Genomic DNA, 27,751 nt, shown 5'->3' with positions numbered 1-27,751 from the left:
GACTCAAGTCACAATCAGCAAACATATCATGGGGCATGAGGTTTGAAGAGTGCCGTCCAAAGTTGTGGACGGCGATCGGATCAAAGTGAGTTTCAACCTAGAAGGCATTGGTCTATTTCGCCATACTTGTCAGCCCAGTGAATGTAAAAAGATAAGAGACCTCTGCTAGCAGGGAACTTCTTTCTCCTCAGTTGCTTCAAAGCAATGAAGGTCGAGGTTTGAAGTCACAACCGTCAGCAGCGTGGTCTGATGCTTATGGCAGCTAGACCCTGGAGAATGCAAGCGAAGCTTCCCCTTCTTTGGAAAAAGACAAACAAAAAACCAACTCATCATTCCCTTCTGGTAAAAACCACCACCTCAACTACAAGAAAAACAGACAAACAATAACTAGAACAATGATTTTTTAATTTCTGGAATATTTAAATATAATTATATTCTAATAGAGCATTATAATACAGATTGATCATCTCAGGTCATAATGATGTTCTGAACAAAGAAATAACCAAATGGCTATATTGGTTTTCCAATCCAATCCTTCAGAAATCAGACTTAATGTGCACCAAAGTCGGTGTCCCCATCCCAAGAAACGGCAGCCACGATGGTGACCATAAGCAAGGCAATTACGGCTTTGTTATGATCCCTGATGGATTGTCTGGGAATGATACACTACTCTTAAGCAACCTATTTTCTGTTGATTCTTACATAAAGTAAAACCCTGCTGTTAGTAGTTTCGTCCACCTGTCCGTATTGGTGCAAAAAAAAAAAAAAGACAAAAAAACAAAGAATGTAGTACATCACAGCTGTCATTTCGTTTGATGCTGCAACTCTGTCAAGACCCTATTAAAATATATTTTTAGTCTTGCCTGTTGCGTTCAGTTTTGTGCCAATCTGTGCCAATCAAATCGAAACTTAAACATCCCCCCCCCCCCCCTTTGCCAGCGTGGGGTAGGGGAAATTGAACCGGAAGTGTTAGGTTTCAAATGATTTTTTTTTCTGGGTTATATAAAATCTAAAAAACACGTGTTTGGACGACATGGAAGAGTTTAAAGGAAGAGATGTAGCATTTGTGAGCGACTGCCGCACTAAAAAGGTCTTCAAAAGGTCTTCATTAAAGACAGCAGGAGCTAACAATGATTGTTCTTTAGTAGGGTATGACAGACAAATACGACGATAGGGTAGGGCATATGAACACCATTTTGGCCCTAGGGGGCGGGAATTTGAACGATCCAATCTTCAAAAGTTCAAATGCCAAGGGGGTGGGGGGCAAGATGTTGAAGTTTCGAGTTGGTCGCGCATTTGTGTTTGAAAGATAAGGAGAGAAATCAAAGCACTGGCAATCTGAGAATTGATTGATAGAAGAATGAAAGATCAAACTTCAGAATGTGATTCTGCAAATTTAGTTCAACTATTTTATGCTATTTTTAGCATTCAAAAAGCATTCTTCAACTCCCTCAAATCTCTTACTGACTGCATTCCATGGTCATACAAAGACTACTGGCTGTACCCTCAGAGTCAATGAAGCAGCCCATTTCAGCTTGCTTGCATGAATAAAACAGCTTGAGTGGACTGCTACATTGTTGCAGTAAATGGCAAAGTGCCTTAAAAGAAAAAATCGCTACACAAGAACTGATTCCCTTTATCCTTTAGTTACTTTCAAAGTGGTCCTAAAACACATAATTGTAAGATGTTTATCATGCCTCTTGGACAAGAGACATACCATGAAATCAAGCAGGCCTTATGTTTCGCATTGCATTAATTTAAGATGCACAAAATAATTTTGATAAACTTCACAAGGTGGTTTCTTATCAATCTATTAAAGTAAACACTCAGATGACATTACTTAAAAATTACCCTCTTAATGTGAATGCTAGTCCATGCAATGCTCAATGGCACTATCATAAAAAATTATCCTATCAATTCTTTGCAATCATGGACACCATAAGATACCAGCCACTGATTGTGTGCATATAATTCGAAAGATCACAAACTAAGCATATTATTATGTGAAGGAAATAAACACCTCTACCACAAATATTTCTCTACCAACTACAGTCTCTTTTGCAGCTGTTTTTTTGGGGATGTTGTGCAACTCTCCCACAAAAACAGCTGCGAAGGGGACTACCAACTACAGTACATTAAATTTGATTCATGACAAAAGAGGTCCACCAGGCTAAATAATAACAAACTCCAGCCATTTTTTTTTTTACATATTATTACATAGTTCAGTCACAAGAAAACGGGTCCATTCCATAAAAGTAAATAAAGCATTTATCTATCTTCTTCACACCCACTTATAAGGGTGCAAATCCATTTCTAGTCAGACATTTTTGTCCTTTAACTGGACTTGTACTAGTCTTGGTTGGTCAACATACTCATTACCAAAGTACAACACAACGTACAGTGTCACCATGACAGCAGCACCCCAGAACAACACATACAGGAATTGAACACCATAATCAGCTGCAAGTAAAAGATGTGCAAAACAATATTGACATAAAATGTGGTGTTAATAAAGAAATGACCAAACTGAAACAGCCCCTCTACTGGTTATTGTGCATGTGCAAAAATTTCTTACTAACCAAGTTTGAGGACTTCTGGAGACATCATTTTTCCACTTAATTAATTCAGAAAAGCTGACTTTAAGTGGGAAATTTCCACTGATCAAAACGGAGGTTAGTAAGAAGTTTATTGCATCTCCTATAATGATTAAATCAAGTGGGAAAAGCGCATGAAACTCATCAGGACATACTGTTTCATACATCAAACTACCAGTAAAATATCTTAGAGTACACAGTACGTCGAGATACAACTGAATGCTCTTCTTACCCTGTGACCTCCAAGTAGTTCCATGACTGTCACACTAAAATTTGCGAGGGTGGCAGATGGCACACCAACCCGAGAGTAAAGGGTGTGGGAGGTGTAAAACAGTCAGGAGAGGAGAGAACAGAAACTGGAACCCTGAAAGGGAACACAGCTGCTTGTTTCTTAAGGACAGTGCCTACTATTGTAAGTTATTGTACATACGTTCCACGCATCTCTAGACACTCGGGGTTTCGGAGGAGTTTCCTATCGGTGATGCTTACTAATACAGTGACATTTTTGCGCGGTTTAAAACTATCTGGAGAAAGTAGATCTTAGTACCGGTAAGTACTCTTGGTATCCAAAAAGAAAATTGGGGGTTAACCATGCATTTTTGAGAGACAATTAAGCTTCAATTTGAGAAAGAACGCCATACATTGCTTTGAAGAATGCGTGGTTACCCCCAATTTTCTTTTTGGATTTCAATAACAATTATTGTTAAGATCTACATTTCCTGCATAATCATAAACCGGGGCAAAAACACCTTTCAATTGAATTAGTAGGCACAGTCCTTAAAAGCCCTGAAAATCTTTCAAACCCACAAAGCCATAAAAACTGAAAACAAAAAACCTGCATAACAATTACTCTAATGTCCTTTTTTTCAGGGAAGCATATGCAAGCAAGTTATCGCAAGGTTTATAATAAACAAAATCGTTATTAATTTTTTTAAAGGAAAATTAGATAGAAAGGACCTAAAGCGTTTCAGGAATTTTGAGAAATGCATGCCAGGTGTGTTGCAATGAAGAAGGTGATTTGAGAAATGCATGCCAGGTGTGTTGCAATGAAGAAGGTGAAGAGAATTGAAAAGGAAAAGAAGCTTGAGTGGAACGATAATAATGTGAAAGGTGCAAAAATCAGGCACCAGTTGTTGGAAGGATTGATGGCCCTATCCACAGGATAACTTTTTAAGTTCTGATAGTGATTTTATTTTCTATTCATTGGAAAGTACTATTTTCTTTTTGAATGATGGAGGCCAGAATTTCATTTCTCTTTCCCAACACCTTGTCTGTTGAGATAAAAGTGCCAACAGATTATTCATGGGAAGAGATTAATTCCAAAGTCCCTGTGCCCCCATCTCCTTCCTGTTCCCTCCACCTCTTCCAATGTGAGAATAAATATTATTCCCATATTAATTAAGTCTTTCTCTCCCAAGAGTGATGTCACAGATGTTACTACTCTGTCTCATGCTACTCCTCAAATGATGGCCGATTATCAGGGTGAAAGACTTAATTAATTACATTTACGTCCATTCAAAAACTATTTCCTCTTTACCCCTTTTCTCCTACAGGTATTAAGAAGTGTCACTTAAAGATTGTACTCCATCTAATGCAAGATGATTATTTTACTCAACAATGGGGGCCAGTTCACAGAGTGAAAGTCTCAACAACATCTGTGTTCCTCTTCAACCCTTTACAGATTCTACTCTGTCTAACACCAGATGATTTACTCAACAATGGGTAATGGTTATCAGGGTTCACTCAAAGGCTATGTCCTATTCAGGGCTGCCAAAAAAATTTGGAGTAGGCATCTCAATTTAGAAAGTAGATGGCAACTGAAATGCAAGCGCCGAATATGTGAGCTTGCTAGGGAGCTCAGGGGGCACGCTGCCTCAGAAAATTTTGAAACTAAGGTGCTTGGAAATGCTACCTAGACCTTGGATCTAAGAAAACAGTGAAAATTAACACTACATCTACTATTTTTTGTTTATTGCCATTCTTTTTTCACAATTTCAGCGATCTCAATCCTCAGAAAATTGTTCCTTAAGTACCATGTGTATTGTTATATACCTAGACTTTCACTCAAAAAAACAAGCACTGTGATTGGTTGATTCTTGGTCATGTGCCCCTGATCAAATTCAAATGTATCCCGCTAGATACAATTGCGCAGTTGTTGCCAGCTCCAGATGCTTTGCTGCAATTGTTGAAGGAAAAGTCTAAATATATAACAAAGCACTTAATGTATGGTCCCTTGGGAAACTAGTTAGTTTTGTTTTCTCTTGAGTCTTGATGTTTCCCTCAACTTTGTCCTGGGAAACATCAGGACTCTCAGAGAAACAAAACTAACTGTTTCTGTGGGACCATACATTAAGTGTATATTGTTACAAATTGAAGACGATTTATAACAATCATGTACTTTTTTCTTGAGATTCTCAAAGTTTTAAATTTTTGCCCAAATATTAAAAGCAAATTGAGACAAAAGCAACATGACAAAGATTGGTAATTAGGTGGCTATTTCGGCCAGGTACTGGCCCTTTTCGACAGCCCCACGGGGTTATTCAAAAACTGTGTCCTCTTCATTAAATTATTATTTTTAATGTGAAGGCAGAAATTTGAGCAAGCATCTCCAAAATCAAGTGAACCACTGACAATCTAACATAATTATGCCTCTTTATTGCTCACATCTGAGTGTTGTGCTTTCTTTAAAGAGAATTAATTAATTAAGCAAAGAATCAAGTTATGGGTGCTATTTTCACGTTCAGTGCTAGAAACTGCTGTGCTTGCTGTGAAGAGAAGTAAGCAGAGAAGCAACACATTCAGTGCTAGAAATCAGCGGGAGCAAAAAACAATTTCCATTCCTTATTATCAATTATTATTTATATGTACAATTATTATCTCTCCAGAGGAGGAACGAATAGTATCCCATAATGCATAGCGAATCCTTTTATATTATATTATATAATATATTATAACTTATATCAACTGAAATCGTGACAAAATCAGTATCTTCCAGCCACAACACAGAGGAAGTTGTGTTTACAAACAGACCATGGTGTCGAGGCTTCAGCTCTTAAGAGGCATTGTGAGTCGGCAGAAAATTTTGGTCTCAAGTTGAATGATTTTATGAGTGCTACATTGAAATGTAGGGAAGCTCATATGGGCTACATAGAGTGCTTGAGTGAACGGCGACCATGCATAATACTCGATGTTGTTGAGAGTCGATCTGTGTTTGTGTACGTCTCCCTTGCTGGTTCGAATGAATAATTATTCCTTCGTTCAACATAGGTAATGAAAGAAAAGTGAATTTAATCTGAAATCTGCGTTTGTGTGAATGCTTTCAAATGCAATGATCAAAAATGTCTGATCACAAGTGCCACTTGCAGGCTCATTAAACTGGTGTATTTTGATAAAATCTTCCACTCCAAAAGTATGAGAAAATGTGGGTACTTCTAGGTACTTCTCCGCCCGAAATATCCACGAAATTTTCACGCCATTTATGTTTTTAAAAAAAATCTTGCCAGCAACTATTTAGAAAAGCCAAGCAGATTCATTCATTGTTCAGATTTTGATGAAGCAATCATTTGCGGCAGATGAACCTTCCACTTGACACCACTAACTACAGTAGGTCTAACTAGTCATTTCCTTTCCCCTGCACCTGATTAACTCAGAGATAATAATAAATCTCTTACTAACCTCGTTTTCTTGACTCGTACTGGAAGTTATAGATCCTAGTCTTTTCCCATGGATTTAAGGCCCAAGCGCAAACAAAAAAACTTGGTCCATAACTTACAGTACTGACCAAAAACTTGATTGGTAAGAGGTATGTATTTTCAGTGCCAAAAATGCATAGTCTACTTAAAGCAAAACTTACTTGAAGGAATTAATACGCTGATAATAAACATGGAGAATCCCAGGAACAAAATCAGTGGAAGCTATGAAGAAGTTACAGAATAATAAAATATTAATTTTTAAAATCAGCTTTTAAAACACAGAACCAATCAAAACAATGAAAGAGGACTAAAAATCTTTATTAATGATATTCAGCTTGTCACTAATTCATAAAAGGATGAGAAAACAAAATTAATGTTAATTTGTTTATCAGTGGCTACATACAATGTATCTCATTAACACATGCATAAATTATTTCCCTTGGTTTGCAAAAACGTTTATTCTACGTTATTTGCTTAAAGGTCTAATGCAACAAAAAGTAATCGATTGGCAGAATGTTGCAGGGGTTTCATAAGAAGCTGATCATAGGTGGTAAACCAGCATCTATGTTGTCACAAATTTGCCTCTCACCGCTGGCTACTCTGCCTTGATTTCCACTCAAACCCTTGTAAAAGACAACAGTGACGGCCGCTTACATTGATTAGCCCAGGTATCTACACCTGTAATTCCAAATTATTGAAACCCCTGATGTTGATGTAAAAATTAATTAATACCAAGCTAATAGTCATGTAAGGGAAACCTGTTGTGTAAATGAATTTTCTTTGTTTGAGAAGGTGAATCCCATAAATAGTGCAAAAACAATAAAAAAAATAAGAATATTATTTTGCCTTAGTTTTGAATCACACCTACACAGTCACCTGATTCAACACCAAAATTAATGTGCACATTAGAGCGAGTTTCAATCGAGTGTCGTTAAACCAAAACCAAAGCAATTACTTTGGCCAATCAAAAAGGACGGAGACAATCCCGTAAACCAATCAAAACTCAAAGTAATCACACACAGCCGGCACAAAGCGCGGGAAAATGTGCTTGCGCAAGCAACGATTGGTTTTGGTTTCACTTCTGATTGGTTGAAAACATGGCACGAGAACTTTCAACCAATCACTGAGTGAAGTAAATGCAAAACCAAAGCAATTCGCTAATTACTTTCGACACTCAATTGAAAACCGCTCTATAAAGATTACATAATGAAACAAAAAACTTATGGGCTTGTAACTTAAAAAATAAATACAGTACAAATTGCACTTACAAATATAAACCTCCAATCTCTTTGAGTTTCCAAAGGTGATGGTTTCGAGATTCCTTCGTTGGGGTCCACAACATAATTTCCCAGAAACAAATCAATAGAGTCCTGAAAGGATAATTAAATTGAGCAAACTACAACATTACCAGTGTTTAATACATCGCCAAGGGTCTAAAGATCTTCCTTGTTCCCTAAACGCTTTCAATAGCATTAGAGTGCATTCAGGGGCGGATCTAGTGGGAGGGTGCAGGAGGTGCACACCCCCTCCCCCTTAACATCCTGAGATGACCTGCAGCTTTCTAATACAACTGGTATTCTGCCAAAAAAAAAGTCACCAGTCAGCTATGCCATTCCTTAGTGGTGTGCCTCCTCCTAAGAAAAATCCTGGATCTGCTCCTGGCATTAATTAAGCTATCAAGTTAGTTTTCAGGCACCCCATTTCGATAACCTGAAATAAACAATCAAATCTAACAGAAGGTGATTAAGAACCTCAACTGGCAGGAGGGAACCAGCTGGTTTTTTACAAATCCAACTCCCTAACCACTTGACCATGCCACCACCAACCAAGTTTCATAATTATTGTAACTAATGGTAGCATGAAGGGTAGTCAGATTCTAACCAAGATGAAGCCATAACCAGTGCAATTTTTCTTGTGCCTCCTGTCATCAATGATAATCTTTATTAAGAAAGTGTACTATCAGGACAATAATAATAACGATAACGATATCGATAACGATAACGATAACAATAATGATGATAATAATAATAAAATAATGCTAAAAGACTGTTTCCCTGGTAAATTAGAAGTAATATGCTTGTAAATAAGTATTATTGACCCACCTGTCTGAATCCATCAACAAAGTTGTTCTTGAAATACCGTATGCCTGAATTGATCCCATCCTTTAAAAGTCCAAACGAAGATCGCTTTCCTGTCCTGTTTACAGCAAAAATAATAAAAGGACAAGATTCTAATGATCCCATAATCAAGTTGGAAGGCTGAGACAGCACCTCTAAACTTCATCTTTATAAAATGCTTTAGAGCTAGTAGCAGGAATTTCATCATATTTAGCAAATTCCATTGTCTTGTGACAATGAGGAGAGGAGAAAACTGGAGAACCCAAAGAGAAACCTCTCGGAGCAGAGTAGAGAAACAACAGCTATTAAAGTCTCGGAATTGAACCAGAGCCACATTGGTAGGAGACGAGTGCTCTCATCACTGCCCTATCCCTGTTCCGTATCCCTGCTTACTTTTTCTTATTTGATCTGATCTGTTACCTTGTGAAATCTGTTTTCAGAGCTCCTGTTCCAGCATACTGCACAGAACATGCATCAGCGTTGTCTGCCCACACTATGACAAAATCAAATAAGATGGTATAAAAGAGACAAGAAATAGTATCAAATATAAAATGGTATCAAAGTAAGATGGCAGCCCTTGCACTTGGCATGGGCTGCAGTGCCTCGATCCAAAGAAGCAGTGCAGCCCAGCAGTTTAACAAAGTGCCTGCCTTGCGAACCAGAGATCCCGGTTCAAAACCCGTTCTGACCACTTGTTGAATTAGAACCTGGTAGTCCCTGGTTCAACGTCTTAGCTGCACTTGTAAATAACCGACTCGTTAGCCTCTGCCCAGTTGGGGTTCTGTTCTGTCTTTTAGTTGACTGTTTTATTGGTCCTGAAAAGCCCCTACATGTACCTACGGAGAGTGGTCAATTAAGTACTGTCAGAAGCATTTAACTCTGGTTCAGAGCTGGGGTTTAAAAAAAATTCCTTATTTGGATGTAATGTAGCTCATGCATTTTTCTGTTCATGCAGCTTCCATATTAAATTTTGGGCATAAAATTGGTGTCCTAAAATCCCTAGCTTTGTTCCAAGGAAAAGATTTGCAAGTTACATGCTTCACAGTCATGTGCTTGTGATACTCTCTATAAGTAAGTTTGTATGTACATTGTATGGTAGTGTTATTTGAAACTTACTCATTTCATCACCCATCAATCTTTCAATGCATAAAAAACGAAGAAATCATAATAAAAAAGGCCCTCATCCATCAGTATGAAGTACTGCATAATTAAGCCTTGAAAATGCATGTTTTGTACTAAATAACACCATAGAAATTACACCCTTCTATTTTCACTTTAGAAAATATTGAGACTGAGTTTATAAACACTGAGTTTATAAATGACTCTGCATGTAAATCACGAGTGCTGAGAGAGCAAATGGATACAAACAAATTCAAACAGCAAACGTTGTTTTAAAAACAACAGTACTATCCCTCCCATAGCAAGAGCCATTAATTTTTGTAAGGCATCCAGATGAAAAGGATGCTTAGACCATTTCTTCCCAAACGTGTTTCAAAACAGTTTTTCAAACTGTTTCAAACAAGTTTCAAATGCGTTTCAAACAACGGCGTTTCATCACGTTCCAAACACAAGTGTCATATTTTATTGTGTTTCAAACAGAAGACTTAACATGTTCATAATAATAATATTATATCCAGAAAACCAAGTAATTAGATGCAAGCCCAATTTTAATATCCAACACTGCATGCAAGTGTCCCTTTAAGTCTATGCATTTCCTATCAATTTTTAACAAGAAGGTTAGGGTAAAGGTTAGTTTCTGGTTCTTTACTAATAAATATTGCTTTCTCCCGACTTCCAGTCATGGGTTCCTCTTCTTCTTCAGTGTTTGACTCCTCTCTCCGAAGTGTAATTTATTGTATTTTTGTTTTCCATTTTATAATTTTAGACAGGTGCCCCCTAATAGCAGAGGATATTCTTCCCTGATAGATTTCAATTGATTAATGTATAGATTTAGCCAAGCCTAAAACCAGAGCTCCTGTTTCTTACCTTAGAAAGCAATATAGTGTATATGGGAAATAATTATGCTTCTGCATAAAGTACAAAATTAATCGTCATTAGTGACAATAAACAGTTTACAGTGATCAAACACCTCTAAGCTGACAGCAGTAAACAACAAACCTTGCAAACAATAACCAACAATATTTATTTTAATCAACAACTAAAACTGAAATTACATGCACAGCAATCTCTTTCACAACATTTTCTGTTCGAGTGATAATCTTTACACCCTCTCTCTTCAACACTTACAAGACAAACGATTGTTATAACTCGATCGCTGTTGGAGATTTTGCCGAAAATTGCAGGTTTGAGTTTATCAAACTGCTTCTATAAGTCTTATCTGGCCAAAAAGAATGTCAGAGCAGACTGTGATAGCACTAATGTTAATTAAACATCCTTTGTTTGCTCTGGATTAATTGTTATCATTGCCACAAACAGCTTTTAGCATCTCCTAGTGTAACAACTACTGTTACATTACAATGTATGTTGATGAATTTTTTAAATGGAACATACCATTTTTGAACACTGTCTCCATTCCTGCACAATCCTCTATTCTTTCTCCCATGCTTAGTACTTCATATTCCTGAAATTGGTAAATTACACATAACCATTGACTTCTAATGAAACAACAGGGAGAAAAAAAAACAGATCAAGAAAAATAGTAATGTCAGTTAAAACCCACCTCACACTGTGCTTGCAGACTCCTTCTTGCCAATAAACTTTGCACAACATTTGTTCTGGAAAAGAAAACGTACTGTACCAATATCATAATACTGTATAATTTAGTATAATAATATACTAAAACAGTGGATCGCATTAATGTGCATGCTGATTGGCTACTCAAACTCCCAGATATCCTTTGCTATTCACCTCAGAGCAATTCACTCTCCAAAATGTTGTAATCTGTCCAGGAATAAATGAGTTAAAATCATCTTTTTGTGATTATCTCACTGTTTTGGTATTATAATACTAAAACAACTATTCACCTCAGTGTTGGTGGCTAGTGTTGGACATTTACCTCGCCATTTTGCAGCTTGGTAAAATTGACAATATCCACCACTAGCGACCTCCACTTCGGTGAATAGTTGCTAATTATTATGCAACTAAAGTGATATGAACATGGGACCACATTATTATCGTAGAAAACATATTTCTGTTCCATTTTGAGACTATTGCAGTTACAATATGTTGCAACAATCTGTATTTTGGAGAAATGTGAGCTCATGTCATATACCACTCAGAGAGTGAGCTTTATTAAATTTTAAGAACCTATCAGTTTAATTATCATAGGGACAAAAAAAAAGCCTGTTAAGCTCACAAATGAAAAAAGCAACAAACAAAATTAATCATGATAATAACTGCATGGATGAACAAAAGCCAGAATATAACCTCTGAATAATAAAGATATCAAATGACATTCTACTCATGAAAATTGAAATAACAATAATTACCGGTAGAAGTACTTTCTTGTGCCACAAAACTGACTGAATAATAAATTCAAAGCCTTCATTTAAAATCAGTTATTACCTGTCAAGTGAATCAATGCAGTTTGTTCTGAAAACACCCCTCTGTTCAGACTCAATTTGACCATCCTTATCTCTCAAACTGAAATATCTACAAAACAAAGGAGAGAAATAAACATTTAAGCCAACATCAATTTACAACCTGGAGGGAGCGAAAAAATGCATTCATGTTCAATCAATAAACAGCACATTTCTCCTGTAAAAGCAAACCTACCCAAACTTAACCTGGTCTTCTGACAACCTGTCCATTAAAATGGAGAGTCTTTCCCATCGCATTTTACTGCACTCTTTGTGAAAATCAAAGGGCTCATATCTAAAAAATGGAGTTATTGTTAATATTTTTCCAAAATTTACAAGAAATTTTGGTTACCTCTCCCCTTTCACTCCCAATAGTACTACTTCTACAATGTTTTCACTGTCACGCAATAAGAAAAGAAAAGAAAGAAAGAAAGAAAGAAAGAAAGAAAGAAAGAAGCCAAGAAAATGAAGTGTTGTACAAGACTACTAAATAAACAACTCCTCTAAGTCTCACGTCTGTTTGATGCATCGTTTCTGAGTTATTTGCCAAAACATTTCACTCAATTTTACAGAGATTTGTATGGAGATGCCACGTTGGTGTTCCTAGGAGGGACACCAATATGGTGGCCTCGAATCAACAAAAAATCCGGAGCTCAGTTTGCCATAAAAGCCATCTCTAGATCTTTTTGCTTGTGAGCTGAACTAAAATGAGCATAAAAATGTCTTCTACAGCTTGTAATGCTTAATAATATTTGCCAAAAATTACAGGGTGAAACTGTTTTTTGAACCAGACAGCTTTATCCCAGCTACTGTTTTGGTGTTACATATACGCAAGGCAAAAATTCCAAAATTCAAAATGCGGTATTCTCAAAACGAAAAACGCTATGGCGCCTAAAAACTGATAAAAATATTTATTTCTAAGTAATTTCTAACCTGATATCAATAAAAACTTAAAAAAACCTTGCAGCTTTTGATGTTACAATTAATTTTGATAATGTCATGTGAAAACACTCAGTCTATAGATTTTACTCTGTCTAATGCCAGGCAATTTTACTTGTCAATGGGAGCTCCCTCACGGGTGAAAGTGTTAAATCATTGTGTTCATTTGCTTTTGGTTGCACGCATATTTCTTGTTTAAATAGGTCAGGTTTGAAGAGCTCTCATATTAAAATTATTTTCCTTGGGTTGTACATGTGTAAAAATCTCCTCCACTTTATAAGAAATTTTGCTGATTCACTGCTTACATGTACTTGTAACAAAAGAGTTAATATCTTTTAAACAAATTCATTTTGGTCTAGAAATTACCTCAAAGAACTCAATCCTACAGTTCTAACTGTCTCTTTGAACCGATCTCCTAAAACCTTTTCTCCGCCTACCTGGTCAATCTGTCAATAAAATGCAATAAAATTTTAAAATCCAAAAGAGAAAAAAAATTCCTACTGTTTGATAGCGCATTTCCTTTTCATTACATATTCAATAAAATTCACATCCATCCATGCATAAGTTTTCACTTCATTGCTGGAAATAACAGTTGATCTCATTAGGAAATCTTGACCTCTCTCACATCCCCAAGAAAATTAAACCACAAATTATTGGTTTCTGGTATTTTGATGTACAGTGTACCTAATCAGAATAATTATTTCTAATAGCGATGAAAAATGATTTTTATGGTCTGCCCTTTACACAGGCCTTCTGATAGGGTGCGATTAAAAAATGCAAATTGTGCGATTTTTTCAGGGCAGATTGTGCGATTAAAAAGGCCAATTATGCGATAAATAATGTAAATTATGCGATTTTTTTTCTCAGCAATTTTAAGCTTGTTTTATAAGGTTTCAGGTTAAGAAAAACACTTTTTTGCTGCCCTAAAGACATTTTGAACACAAAGGAACAGTAATTACGTATCTCGATCGACATTAGTTGGGATAAATAAAAAAAATGAGGTCTTCTGCACTACCGGTGCACCACGTTAAAAGTTGAAAGGACGCAGCTAACATGCCAAATGAATGATCAAGGTGCTTGTCAACCCCGAACTTCCGAAGATGGTCAATCACAATAGGGCCATACCCCCATTTATACGAGAGAAAATAAGCCGCGGGTTTCTCTGGCCGCGGCTTACAGAACACTCGAATGTTCACCCCGTATAAATGGTACAAAATCTACGTTCACATCTTTTTCAAGCCGCGGCTTATATTGACCTGGGAATATATATTCTTATAAATAGTTCCTTTTGCGTATTTTGTACACCGTGGCCAGAGTAAGCCGCGGCTTATTTTCTCTCGTATAAAAGGCCCTAATATTGCACGACCAGAAAAACATCAGTCCATCGTCCACGTGGAGCGTTTCTTGCTCGATCGTGAGCTGTGAGATTGGGCGGAAGGTGGGAACTTCCTTCTTCGTCGAAGGAAAAGCGAGCGTTTTCACAACAAACTTATCCATGAGTAAGATTTTATCAGTTTTCAACGAAAGAAACTACATTTTGCCGAAAAACTTACAACTTCGCTTATTTGTCACAAATCTCTTCTCGAAGAGAAGGCAACTGTGTCATTTCAGTGGTGTGTATATAAGGGTATGTTTGTGTTGCACCAATCGAAGGAGACTCGTACCAGGTCCCCGACATGAAAAATAAAGCCTTGAACTTCGAATGTTTACGAAATCGAAGGTGACAAAGGTTTTTCAGCCTTTTTCCAAAATAAATCATCTTAAAAATGGCGTATTTATGCAGGAATTTGTAAGAAACGTCTTGATTTATGTTTAATTTTATGAATTTTGTGCGCCCTTTTGTGAATTATGCGATTTTTCGTGAATTGTGCGATCGGATGCGATTTGAGGTCGATTGTGCGAAATCGGACCATCGCGTAATATCAGAAGGCCTGTTTACAGTACAAGGAAAGGTTTAATAAAAGATGAACTTACAAGATTTATTAATACAAGATCTCCATAGTAAACTCTCTGCTTGTCCAGGTGAAGATTGAATCCAGCCCTCTGTCAAAATTTTAAAAAATATTAATAAAAAGAGGAAAAGCAAAACACTAATTTGAATTTTAGAGACAAAATCTACTACCTGTACAAAAGTACAACAACAACTTCTACTACCACTACCACTACCACTACCACTACCACTACTACCACATACCACTACCACTACCACTACTACCACTACCACTACCACTACCACTACCACTACCACTACCACTACCACTACCACTACTACCATATACCACTACCACTACCACTACCACTACCACTACCACTACCACCACCACCACCACTACTACCACTACCACTACCACTACCACTACCACTACCACTACCACCACCACCACCACTACTACCACTACCACTACCACTACCACTACCACTACTACCACTACCACTACCACTACCACTACCACTACCACTACCACTACCACCACCACCACCACTACTACCACTACCACTACCACTACCACTACCACTACCACTACCACTACCACTACTACTACTACTACTACTACTACTACTACTGCTACTACTACTACTAACAATAATAATAATGAGGTATGCAAGATGGAACACACGAAGACTGAAAAGCATTCATTTGGTCATAACAAAGAGTGGGATGGGAGGAGGAGGAGATTCAGACTGTACTTACATGGTCAGCTCTTTGGTTCAAAAGAGGTGCTGGTTTGTATTTGAGATTTGGCCTTTGTGACCAATAAAGTGGAATTGACCCTCTTATCTGTAAACAATGGGAAAAAACAAATCCCGTGATTTACATGTAGTTTTTGTTGGAAGTATCAAAACAATGTTGTGTGCATGTAAGCTCTTGTTTTCTGGATCTATATTCTATTCAGATGAATTTATTCTGCACAAACAAAATGAAACTTTACTTGACATTTTGACAACCTTACTGTACATCGTCATTTTTTGTTTCTGAAAAATAAATTCATTTGGACAGTGTAAAATTATGATTGCAAAATGAAGAAAGCTATATAAAATTATTTTGAACTGGTGATTGTGATGACTATAAAAGAGTTGTCACAATCCACCAAATAAACCAGTGTAGTGGGATCACAAGATCAGGTCTGCAGTGTACTTTTGCTTGTCTTTCGTATTATTTCACAAACAAAGATGGCTTAATACAATGTACATGTAGCTCAGATGGTAAAGCAGTCCAGTGCAGATTGCAAGGTCATAAGTTACAGTCCCTTTAAACCTGAATTTTCAGACTCAGATACGACAAGTATATTTCTTTTGACTGAATACAAAACTGGTATGTTTCATTGATTCAATTCAAATCTGAGTAGCTGTCACTCTCAGCAACCCATTGCAAAATATTTGCAAACAAGATTGCAAAAATGTGCATTCCCTTTTAAGTATCTTTTTATCTACTGTACATTGTACCATTCCAACATTTGCCTTCGAAATAGTCATAACGCTGTATTCACCTGCACAAAGGAACAAGTTCCAGACTCAAACTGTGCAATCTGCTCTGTTTCAATAAAGTTAGCAGCATTTCCCTCACTGTCCAGTCCTCTGACAAAAAAACGTGTTCCTACAAGGAATGCAATGCATTAATTTCTCTTATTTTATGACAATAGTTAAGTGTTAATTTTGTTTGAAATACAAGGTCTTGTTGTAACTATTGATGGTGGCAATGGATGGGTGTATTATGTACTTCTAGGAAGGAATACATGTATGAGCAAAAACAAGTTGCAAAATTAGTGGAGACACTTCACCTTCTTGGGGCATTATTAATTTGCCTAATATCTCCCACACTGCTGCCCCCTCCCCCCTTATCAGTGTTGCTAGCAAGACAAAAAAAAATGTTGAAAACTTAAACAGTCAACATTGAAAGGGGGAGAGAGAGGGGGGAAGTGGGAAAGGTTGGAATTATAGATACGGCAGGTATTGGAAGCTGGAAAAGGTGTCTCAACAATTTTGCACGTTGTTGTAATTTCTTGTCAATGGGAGATGAAACAAGTGGAAAGGACCACAGAACAATCCCAATTATGTCCAGAAAGGCAGGCAAGCGCAAAAATGACAAAAATAGCTAATTATGCTGGGCAAATATATAAAAAGTCTCACTAGTCTATTTGAAAAAAAAATTGGAAACTAAAGATGGAAATAACACATCAAATGAGCAAAACAGGCAAAAATAAGAAATCTTTGCATTTAAAGAGGAAAGGAGGACCGACAAGTATAATGAAAATAACAAATCAAGCAAGCAAGACAGTAAAAAAAGGAGAATCTTTGGGGGCCCCTAAATAAAACAAAAATACAAATTAATTAAAGAAATAAGGTACAGTAGCCAAACATAACAAAATTAATATTTGGAAGAGGTGAAAGAAGGCTTGTTCGGACATTTGTTTAGAGGGTGACAGTTACCACATCATCAAGAGACAGTGAATATTTTTGTACGTAGTTAAGAAATTCTGATTGACATAACTATTATGGTTTCAAGATTAAGAGGCATAGATTTTATGGTTTCCAGATAGTGATTCGTCCATGACTGACGCAACCTTGAATGACCTTAATTAAGTGCTAGGCAATCACAATGAAGAGAATGCAGTACATGTATATTAATTGAACTTTGATTATAGTTTTCCACGAGAGTTATAGCTCTTTACACACCCCTTGTAACTGTCAGAGATTGAATATGCAAGAAGAATAAAATAGATAAGCTTGGTCAACTTTATTGATTGAGTCTCATTCCTTAGTCGAGAGTGTTATACCCAGTGAACAGCTGGCAGAGTTTACGATAGGCTGCCCCACAAACGAATTCTAATGAAAATGAAGAGAGTAAACAACAAATTGAGCATACAGTGTACAAGACAGGCAAAAACAAATCTTTGCATGGGGAGAGGCAACAGGGTGCCCTATAAAATTAATATAAAGTAAAAAATCATCAAGAATTAAAGGTCAGTGTGTATCAAATTACATGTATGTGTATTTCTGGACAATCTGTGGGCCTGAGGTCACAACAGTTTAAAATTTGCCATGGTTTATTACATGTAGATGGCTCTTCTGACCTCTGTTTTGCAGCATGTCATTTGCACTGTCTTTGAAGGGCCCCTTTGCCTATTCCTTTGTACCATGCAGCTACTGTTTGTATACCTCACTCGAACAATATTGATTAAATATTATTTTTGTTATAACTGAGGGTTCCAATCCCTTCCTTCCTTTATTTTTGACTTACTTTCTTATTTGATTAATTTTGTTCTTTTCATTGGTGGGTCCCCATTAGCCCCTTCCACTGACTTGCTATTTTTGCCTATTTTGTGTTATTTTTACCATTTGCTAGGGTCCTCATGTCTCTTCTTTTGCAAAGATATTATTTTAATTTGATCTCTCATTTTTGTTACATGCATTATCAACAGGCCTTCTGATAGGGTGCGATTAAAAAATGCTAATTATGCGATTTTTTCAGGGCAGATTGTGCGATTAGAAAGGCCAATTATGCGATAAATAATGTAAATTATGCGCTTTTTTTCTCAGCAATTTTAAGCTTGTTTTATAAGGTTTCAGGTTAAGAAAAACACTTTTTTGCTGCCCTAAAGACATTTTGAACACAAAGGAACAGTAATTATGTATCTCGATCGACATTAGTTGGGGTAAATAAAAAAAATGAGGTCTTCTGCACTACTGGTGCACCACATTAAAAGTTGAAAGGACACAGCTAACATGCCAAATGAATGATCAAGGTGCTTGTCAACACAAACTTCCGAAGATGGTCAATCACAATTATAGGGCCATACCCCCATTTATACGAGAGAAAATAAGCCGTGGGGCTTTCTCTGGCCGCAGCTTACATAAGACTTGAATGTTCACCCCGTATACATGGTACAAAATCTATGTTCACATCTTTTTCAAGCCGCGGCTTATATTGACCTGGGAATATATATTTGTATAAATAGTTCCTTTTGCGTATTTTGTACACCGTGGCCAGAGTAAGCCGCGGCTTATTTTCTCTCATATAAACGGCCCTAATATTGCACGACGAGAAAAACATCAGTCCATCGTCCAAGTGGATCGTACCTGTGAGGTACTTTCTTGCTCGATCGTGAGCTGTCAGATTGGGCGGAAGGTGGGAACTTCCTTCTTCGTCAAAGAAAAAGCGGGCGTTTTCACAACAAACTCATCCATGAGTAAGTTTTTATCAGTTTTCAACGAAAGAAACTACATTTTGCTGAAAAACTTACAACTTCCCTTATTTTTCACAAATCTCTTCTCTAAGAAAAGGCAACTGTGTCATCATTTCAGCGGCGGGTCTAATCTGCAGGTCGCAGGTCACAGGTCATTGTTTCACCAATACAGAAATTCCTGCATAAATATGCCATTTTTAAGATGATTTATCTTGGAAAAAGGCTAAAAAACCTTTGCCACCTTCGATTTCGTAAACATTCGAAGTTCAAGGCTTTAACCTAAGGTTAGCTTTTAAGAATGTTTAGGATACTTTCTGTATTGGTGAAACAATGACATGCAACCTGTGACCTGCGACCTGCAGATTAGACCCACCATCATTTCAGTGGTGTGTATATTAGTGCTTGTTTGTGTTGCACCAATAGAAGGAGACTCGTACCAGGTCCCCGACATGCAAAATAAAGCCTTGAACTTCGAATGTTTACGAAATCGAAGGTGGCAAAGGATTTTTAGCCTTTTTCCAAGATAAATCATCTTAAAAATGGCGTATTTATGCAGGAATTTCTAAGAAACGTGTTAATTTATGTTTCATTTTATGAATTTTGTGCGTCCTTTTGTGAATTATGCGATTTTTTGTGGATTGTGCGATTGGATGCGATTTGAGGTCGATTGTGCGAAATCGCACCATCATGTAATAACAGAAGGCCTGTATCAATGGAGCTCCACAATCTTGCTTGCTTTCTTTGTCATTTTTTTATAGTCAGTAGGCTTGACAATGTCTTGTATTTGTTATTCAATGTCACACTGCAATCAAAGTGTTTGTAACAATGCCAGAATTTCCAATGATTATTGACTCTAAAAGCTTCTTACAAAATAGGGTCCTTATATTACCTGCTCTCAAACAGCTTCTTCTTGATATGAGAATAAAATCAAATGTGTTTTGTTTTATGACACATGAGGTGACAGAGATGACTACTCATGTTAAGGGACGATGCTAAACATAATTTTCTAGGTTATCAGCAGAAACAATACACTAATAACAGGTAGAGCTACAGGAAGATCATTCACCCAACCCTGTACTGATGTTTGTTGTTTCACGTAACCATGATGCTAAATCTCTCTAATAATAATTTTGAACTGCAGAAAGAGCCATGTTTCAATTGAAGATCATTGCAGTTATAAATGTTACTTGAACAGCAATGAAAGCCAAACCTTCAAGCACAAACAGGATTTGAACCCAAACCCTCTGAGAGGTCATGGGTCTCAGAGAGGTCTTTTGTTAACATTAATTTTAGCCGACGTTCACAACTGCCATGACCTTCTTTCACACAAACAAAACAAAAAGATTAAAAAACAAAACAAATTGGCCTGTTTTTGGATCATTCTGCAAAATAATAATTATCTTTAGGAGAAGTTCAGTTGCTTATTATTATTTTATTGATGAATATATTGGTATGGGTAATTAAATGGTGATGCGTGAAATTAGGGAATAATTTCACATGCGTTTTGTCCAAATTCAAATAATTCTCGACGACACGAAGCATTATGAATCAGTTAAAGGATACAGCCATGCATAACAGGTAGAATAAACTTGTGAAGCTAGGAAGAATAGGAATGAAATGATTTAGCAGAGTCAAAGATGCAGTCTGAATAATAATAAGTTCAAAATCAAGTGAAAGGGCACGAAAGACTACCGGTAATTAAAAAGTATTTGTTGACCCTTAACTTGCATTCAATGCAATCAAAGGTTTGGGTTTTCACAGCAACCAGTGACTGCAGCAGTGTGATAAGTCCCATCTGTTATTTTTGGATTTCACTTGGCTGGGTTTCTGATTTTAACCGTTCACCACCTGTATGTCTTTGCAAACATGATTGGCAGCAGTACATGTAAATTAGATATATATATATTAGTTGAAAGAAGAATTTCAAAGTCTGCATAGAAGGTTCATTAAGGTTTTGGTACGGTTTTCAACACAGTAGTGCAGTACCTCTGGTTGGACTACCAAAGGTCTCAAGAGGTGACCATTCCAAACAAATCTGGGATCAGCCTGCAAATTAAAACAGAAAGGCCAGTCACATACAAGGCAAATTACATTATGTTATACAGAATTTGACATGTATTATAGCAAAGGAATTAACATGCATTAACCATTATGTTTCATTGCCTGCTTTAACAGGTTGCACAATTATGGCAATTAGCATCCTATGTGATACAATGCTTATTAACCTAAGATGCAACTGCTGTAGTGAGAAAGGATACTACACTACACTGTAACTTGTGATGTGGAGAAATGAGTGCTTAATTTTTCTTAAATGTCAGACTTGATCAACATAAAAGGCCTTAAAATTTGATGGCATATTGCATCTCACAGAGTTATAAGTCTTAAAAAAGGAGCCTGTTTGAGGTATTTACCCCTGCTATTATTTACCTTGTCTCACTTGGCAAGGTAATATAATTACATGTAGCAGGCCAAAAATTATAATTACAATAATAATTATTGTTACTATTCTGACGGATTTGCAGGAGTTGCTTGCATGACCAAGCAGGGAAAACTTTCAAGTCACCGTGAGTATGCTGAAAAAGTCTTGTTAAAAATGAAAAATGTCTGTGAATGTGTGAGTGTACTCAAGGAAGGGGGGGAGAGCACCTGGTATGTAACAGGGGATAGATGGGTGAAACAAGAGTGGGGTAGGATAAAGGCAGTAGTGAACATCATGGAGCCGGGTAGGATAAGTAGAAAGGAGATAAAAAAAGTGTCTTCTTTTGAGACCCCTAAAAACCAAGCCCCTGTTTTCCGACTACACCCCAAAAAAGGAAAATCCCTTTTTTAAAGAGTTGATAAAAAAAAAAGTTTAAAAATTTAAACTGGTTTGAAAACAATGAAATGGTTTGCAAAAAAATGAACAACAACAAGTCATACATGTGTTTTTCAAACCCTGAACTCCCTATTGTGATAATTCATACTCCATGTATTTAAGCAAAATTAATCATTACATTGACTGTACTTACTCTTTCGAACAAAGGCATTTGTAGGAAGTCTGGACTGGTTCGGGAAAGCCGCTGTAGTGTGTGTGTTAGATCATAAGTACAGGAGAAGTAAAAACTGTCAGTTTGTAGGACTGACTGCACCATTGATAAATACGTGGTGTTGTTTCGTTGCTGATAACAGAAAGCCAGAAAAATTATTTTATGTAACATCTTTTTTTTAAAAAGTCAATTCACACTGCAATGTCATGGACTTGTTAACAAAAATATTAAAATTTTGAGCGTGAACATACTTGTTTCTCAGTGAGATGTAACGTTGCTCTTGGAAAAGCTAAAACATCAGTCCCCTTAATTTTCCAAACTTCATTTCCCTTGACGAGACCAACAAGAGTTTTCTTGGTAATGACAACAAGGTATGGACCTTAAATGATAAGAATGCAACATTTTAAAAATAAACTTAACATCAAACCAATTATTTTAATGTTTCATACCTTACGTCTTTAGTTTGCGGCCAACAGTGACTAAAGGTTGTACTCTGGTTTAAAGGCATTCATCTTCATTTTAAGGGTTAGGTCCATAACAAACCATTGCTCATGCTATCACGGAGGAAGATTATACACTGTAGTACGAGCATGCAAGTACATTGGAGCATCTTTAACTTGCATTTTAATTAAGTTGTTGCCATGATTTTGTTGACCAAATCAACATAATAATTATTTCTCATTAACAAAATTTAATCATTAAGATAAGAAATAAACATGGTCTGTACGATTTAGTATAAACATTACATTCATAATTGCAGGTAAAAATGAGTCTAATTGAGGTCAAAATACGTTTGCTTTAATCAAGTGATTAACCCATTGACTCCTGGGGTTTCCCCATTGACGAGCAAGTCTGGGCGGTTTTGGCCAGTTCAGGTGTCAAAGGGTTTAACCCATTCACTCCTAAACCGGCCACACTTATCTGTAGTATAGCGCCAGACGATTTTACTCGTCAATGGGGAACCCCCAGGAGTCAATGGGTTAAGGTGGCTCAAACCAGTTTCAACACTTTCAAGAGAAACTTATAGAAGGATTGACTTTATTACATAACAGCAATGTTATGGTATCATGTGAAGCATCAATTACTGCTGAGCAAGATGCAGTCATTTTTGTGATGTAACAAGTTACGATGGCAACAGGAAAGCCTTGCAAAAACACCTTAAATTTTGGCTTTAGTTGCTCTCTTTATCTGAAAAGTGAACTCGGCGACCCCAATTTTTTATTCTACGAAAGTGATCAGCAGGCCAAGATGAAACTCTTTGTAAAGTGTAAAAAAATTCTGTGGAGCAAATTCAGAGCTCCAGTTATTTAAAATAGCTTTGATTACACTACATAGAATTTGTTTAAACTTTGCAGAAAGTTTTATTCTGGCATGCTGATAATTACATTTCAGAAATAAATAATGGGGGTTCATTTTTGAGGTATGAGCAGCTAAAGCCAAAATATGGGGTCTTTTTGCAGGACTTTCCTGTTGCCATGGTAACTTTTTACGTCACAGAAATTACCTACTCCTTTTCAGCAATAACTAGTGTTTGATATGGTACCATAACATTGCTGTTAAGTGATGAATAATTTATTGTTGTAGTGTCAGTCCTTGGAGTATGAATGTTTCTTTCAAGTGTTGAAACTGGTTTGAGCCACCTTAACACAGCTGAAATGTTTTATAAGAACAGTTTGGAGCTCGATACATTGTACACAGCACCACCCACTTCTAAAATTCAGTTCCCTTCTACAAAACCTTTGAATAACGTTAATCCTAAATTATGTGGAGTCTTAAGGCTTTTGAGGTGTCAACAAACCTGCCAACAAATAATAATATCAAGCACTCCAAAAATAAATTATCTCTTCTCTCTCAGGTGCTACATATACCAAACCACCTAATTCAAAAATACAGAGCCCTACAGTACTACAAAATGTTCTGATGACCCTAAATTAGGCATGAAGGGCTTTCAAAATGTACCAACATACCTGCCAACAAATTGATGATTCCAAGTATTCCAAATATATCTCTACTCTCTGCAGAAGGGGGAATCTGTCCTTCATTGTCTGATTAAACAAGTGAATACAGTGTAATATAGATTTTGACTCTCTTTAAAAGAAATTTAAAAACAAATATTATTTATTAATGAGCCCACTACCAGAATAAGTCTCTTTTAGTTTCACAATCTCTTGTGAGTTGATGACCAGCCAAGAAATATATATGTATTATTTTTGATTCCTGCATCTTACAATGATCTACAAATTATGATTTGCCAAATGATAGAAAGGGGTCATATTTGAACATGTGAATTTTATTAAAGGTTGAATATTCTAGCTTGAAGAGAGGGTTGATAGTCCCAATGGTCACCATATAAACTGGAGAAGGAAAAGGGGACCAAATGCTGCTGCTTATCCAGGTGTTTGACGGAGGGGGGGGGGGGGGGCATCATTGGGACCTTGACAACACAATTATTGTTTGAACATCAGTGGGATGTCCTCTTTGGGTAGGAAAGGAAGTGCCATGTAAATTTCTGAAGGTACAAATATGTACCCAGGGGCCCGTTTCTTGAAAGTCCTGAAAAGCCACGTGTGAGACTAGCAACCGCTTGCTTTGGAAAGCCAGTCTTTTAACATGTGAAAAATGACTGTGAAGCTTGACGACTTACATCCTCTCCGTTGTTGAGATACAAAGGAGTTGTAACAATGATAAGAGTGGCTGTTGTCTTGAGGTTATCACTTAAGCGTAAAAAATTTACAATAATAACTTTCCACATTTGATATTAACTCTCGCCACAATCAAGAGTATTTTTAGAAGGTGTGTCAAATTAATGGAACCAAAATCACAACCCTGTCCAGTCTAAAAGCCAAATGATAGGAAGATACAGTTGGTGTTCTGTTCACAGTTGAGGATACAAAGCAATGAAGTCTTGAAATAAAATTACACCTATGTTGAATTTGAAAAAAATCAATTTCTTTGCCTAGTGCCGCACAAGCGATCATAAATAGTGGTTGTTGTTTACCTTGGAAATCACATTGTGTTTGGTTATGATAGGGTTAATCAGTTTCATGCTTTTGGATGGTAACTGGTCATCTTGTCACCAGGAAGACTTGCCAACAACATGAAATCAATTAAGTCACCACGGTACAACAAAGAGCACCACAAAGCAAATACCAAGTCTGAATGATTCAAACACTATCTCACACAAAAATTTTACTGATCAATCATTTGATCTTGATTTCTGTCAGATTTGTTTACATGTGTCATAAAGACATAAAAACTTCAATTCGGTAAATAGGGCACATTTCAATAATCCAAATTGTTCATTTGTGATAATGGCAATTAGACAACCTTGTCTTGTGATCAGCAATGGGAGGCACTTTGATTGATAATCTCAGCTGTTCAATAGTCCATATACAGTGGAAACAACCACCGTATCCTTAGTGAACTTGATGGACTTCAACCCATAACCTAAGCATGGTTCAATTTTTGTTTTTGTTACCAACCCCACACCCCTGGAAACCCATGGGACAAGTCCACTCCTTCTACTGCAGCTCAAGAGAAATTTTGATACTTCAAATACCCCCGCCGGTAGAAGTATTAAGTAAAGGTAAGAGGTGGCTTCAACAACATGGTACTTTAGTGCGATTGTTAATCATTATTGTAGTGTAGTAGTAATGTTCTGTTCAAAAGTTGTAAACTTCTTTCTTGCAGTTAAAATTTTGTCATTAGTTTTCTTTTTCAAATTTGGTTTTCATGTTTTCTATTGTATTATAAAGGTAGTATCCTTTCTCCATTAAAAGGTCTCCACAAACACATTTATAATATTGACAAAACATCTGGTTTTGGTATTGTACGTAAGTCAACATTGTAATGACTATTTTGTACACAAAATGCCATATACATGTAATTTTGCAGTCCATGAGAAGGCCCAGGATAGGGAATTGTCTTTTTCTAGGGATCTGTGACAAATCCCCCATGGTATGCCTAAGGGAAAGGGAGAGGGGGAGGGGATGGTCCATGAACCATGCATTGGTTTGTTTGCAATGGCAAGAGCTCATCTTATCTTCAGTGAATGTGAAACACTTCAACTGATAGTCCCAGTGGTTCTTTTGTTTGTAGATTAGAATGATGCACTCCAAAACCTTTATATTTGAAAATACCATGCACTTCAAAAGAACAGTCATTGTGCACTTCAAAAGAAAAGTCATCGACATAACTTGTGGTAGCAACGATTACCACAGGCACCCCAAGCTCAGTTGTGAGGGAAAGCCAACAAAAGTATAAGGATTTGTATGTGAATCCTGATAAAAGACCCGAAGAGATAATTTTAATAAAAAATTATCAATAAGCCTAACCTTATTGCCATTGTGGGTCCCTTCCTTCCTGTGTATTTTTTTTCCAGATTCGACGCTAATTGAGCCATTATCAGTTCCTTGGTTGTCAACGGTTTATAATTAAATACCAAGGCTGAAAATCCCAATTGGGAGAGCCTACCAAACCAAGCCAAAAAATCCCAGGCCAAAATGTCCCCACGGCCACAAGTCTAAAGTAGAATTCAAGGGCAAAGGTTCTTCCGTCCTTTCGAAGCCCTGCCAGTGAGTTTTTGTTTGTCACCTGACAAGGCTACTAAGCCGAACTCAATAGTCTCTGTATCGTGTGCCCGAAAGGACATTTTGGTCTGGGAATTTTTGGTTTTGCTCGGTAGACTCTCCTGACTGGGGTATTCAGCCTTGGTCTTTTATTACAACCGTTGACAACCGAGGAACTGATAATGGCTCAATTCATGTCGAATCAGGAAAAACAACCACACAGGAAGAAAGCGACCCACAACGGCAATAAGGTTAGGCTTTTTAATTGAGAATTTTTTCGTAAAATTATCTTCACAGGCCTTTTATTGGGATTCACATCCAAATCCTTATATTTTTGTTGGCTTTTCCTCACACTGAGCTTGGGGCGCCTGTGTGATTGCTTCCTGGTGGCGAGGTGACCGTATGAAACCTTTAATTTTGGACACCTTTGATCGAGATGCCCAGTGAGTTGAATACACTGTACATGACGTTTGCTCAAAATGTTTTCTTCATGCGTATAATCGAATCAACTTTAAAGTGGGCGAATCGACTTGTAGGTGAAACGAGCAGGTACTAATTTAATTAGTGAGGATTTGACCGTAAATTTTTACTTAGATCTGTCTTTACGCAATTGCAAAAATTGCGTTCATAACTGCGAGGATCATAGCTTCACTTGATCTGTATCTTCATTGACGCTAAAGTGCGACGACAAAAGAAGACAAAGGAAACCACGATCTGAACATCTAATGCTTGAACAAAAGGGTTTCTTTGATTGTTGTCCTACATACCTGCTAAGCTCAGTTCATGTGTCACCCTGTCGATTTCTAAAATTTGGTCCCCTACTGATTGCTGATCACGAGGCTCGATGTAAAACTTGTCTTGTGAGATGTGCCTAAGTAATAAAGATTAAATAGAGGAAATTTACGACGGAAATATTACAAACCAATGAGGAGAAGGCAAATCGCAAAATAATTTTCCCATACAGCTTGAGCGCTCGGTACACGGCGTCCTCCACCATTTTGGCAATTTGTTGCGCCTTCAAAAATGTTTAACAGCGGAAAATATGTGAGGCACGCGCAATAGATATCCCAAGTTCAACGTTAGATCGAGGC

General features: G+C 37.0%; 1 protein-coding gene across 2 annotated transcripts; it reads right to left on the bottom strand.

Annotated features, from left to right (window-relative positions):
• Positions 1-388: 388 nt before the first annotated feature.
• Positions 389-27,674, bottom strand: LOC137993147 (phosphatidylinositol-3-phosphatase SAC1-like). Of its 2 annotated transcripts, XM_068838843.1 has the most exons (22): positions 27,623-27,674; positions 27,428-27,531; positions 24,060-24,137; positions 22,344-22,471; positions 22,075-22,224; positions 21,053-21,112; positions 20,630-20,663; positions 19,956-20,036; positions 16,370-16,476; positions 15,574-15,660; positions 14,856-14,924; positions 13,248-13,327; positions 12,139-12,237; positions 11,929-12,015; positions 11,084-11,138; positions 10,915-10,984; positions 8,824-8,896; positions 8,389-8,482; positions 7,555-7,656; positions 6,448-6,508; positions 2,827-2,958; positions 2,321-2,460 (listed from the first exon to the last, which is right to left on the bottom strand). In XM_068838843.1, exons 1-21 carry the CDS (start codon positions 27,655-27,657, stop codon positions 2,861-2,863), a joined length of 1,752 nt encoding a protein of 583 aa, XP_068694944.1. In that variant the 5' UTR covers positions 27,658-27,674; the 3' UTR covers positions 2,321-2,460; positions 2,827-2,860. The 2 variants fall into 2 exon arrangements, with proteins under 2 accessions (XP_068694937.1, XP_068694944.1); XM_068838836.1 differs by lacking the exon at positions 2,827-2,958 and having other exon boundaries at positions 389-2,460.
• Positions 27,675-27,751: the final 77 nt, after the last annotated feature.

This window comes from Montipora foliosa, chromosome 1 (assembly GCF_036669935.1).
Source record: "Montipora foliosa isolate CH-2021 chromosome 1, ASM3666993v2, whole genome shotgun sequence".
Classification (NCBI taxonomy): Eukaryota; Metazoa; Cnidaria; class Anthozoa; order Scleractinia; family Acroporidae; genus Montipora; species Montipora foliosa.
This window is presented reverse-complemented; position numbering and strand designations above follow the sequence as displayed.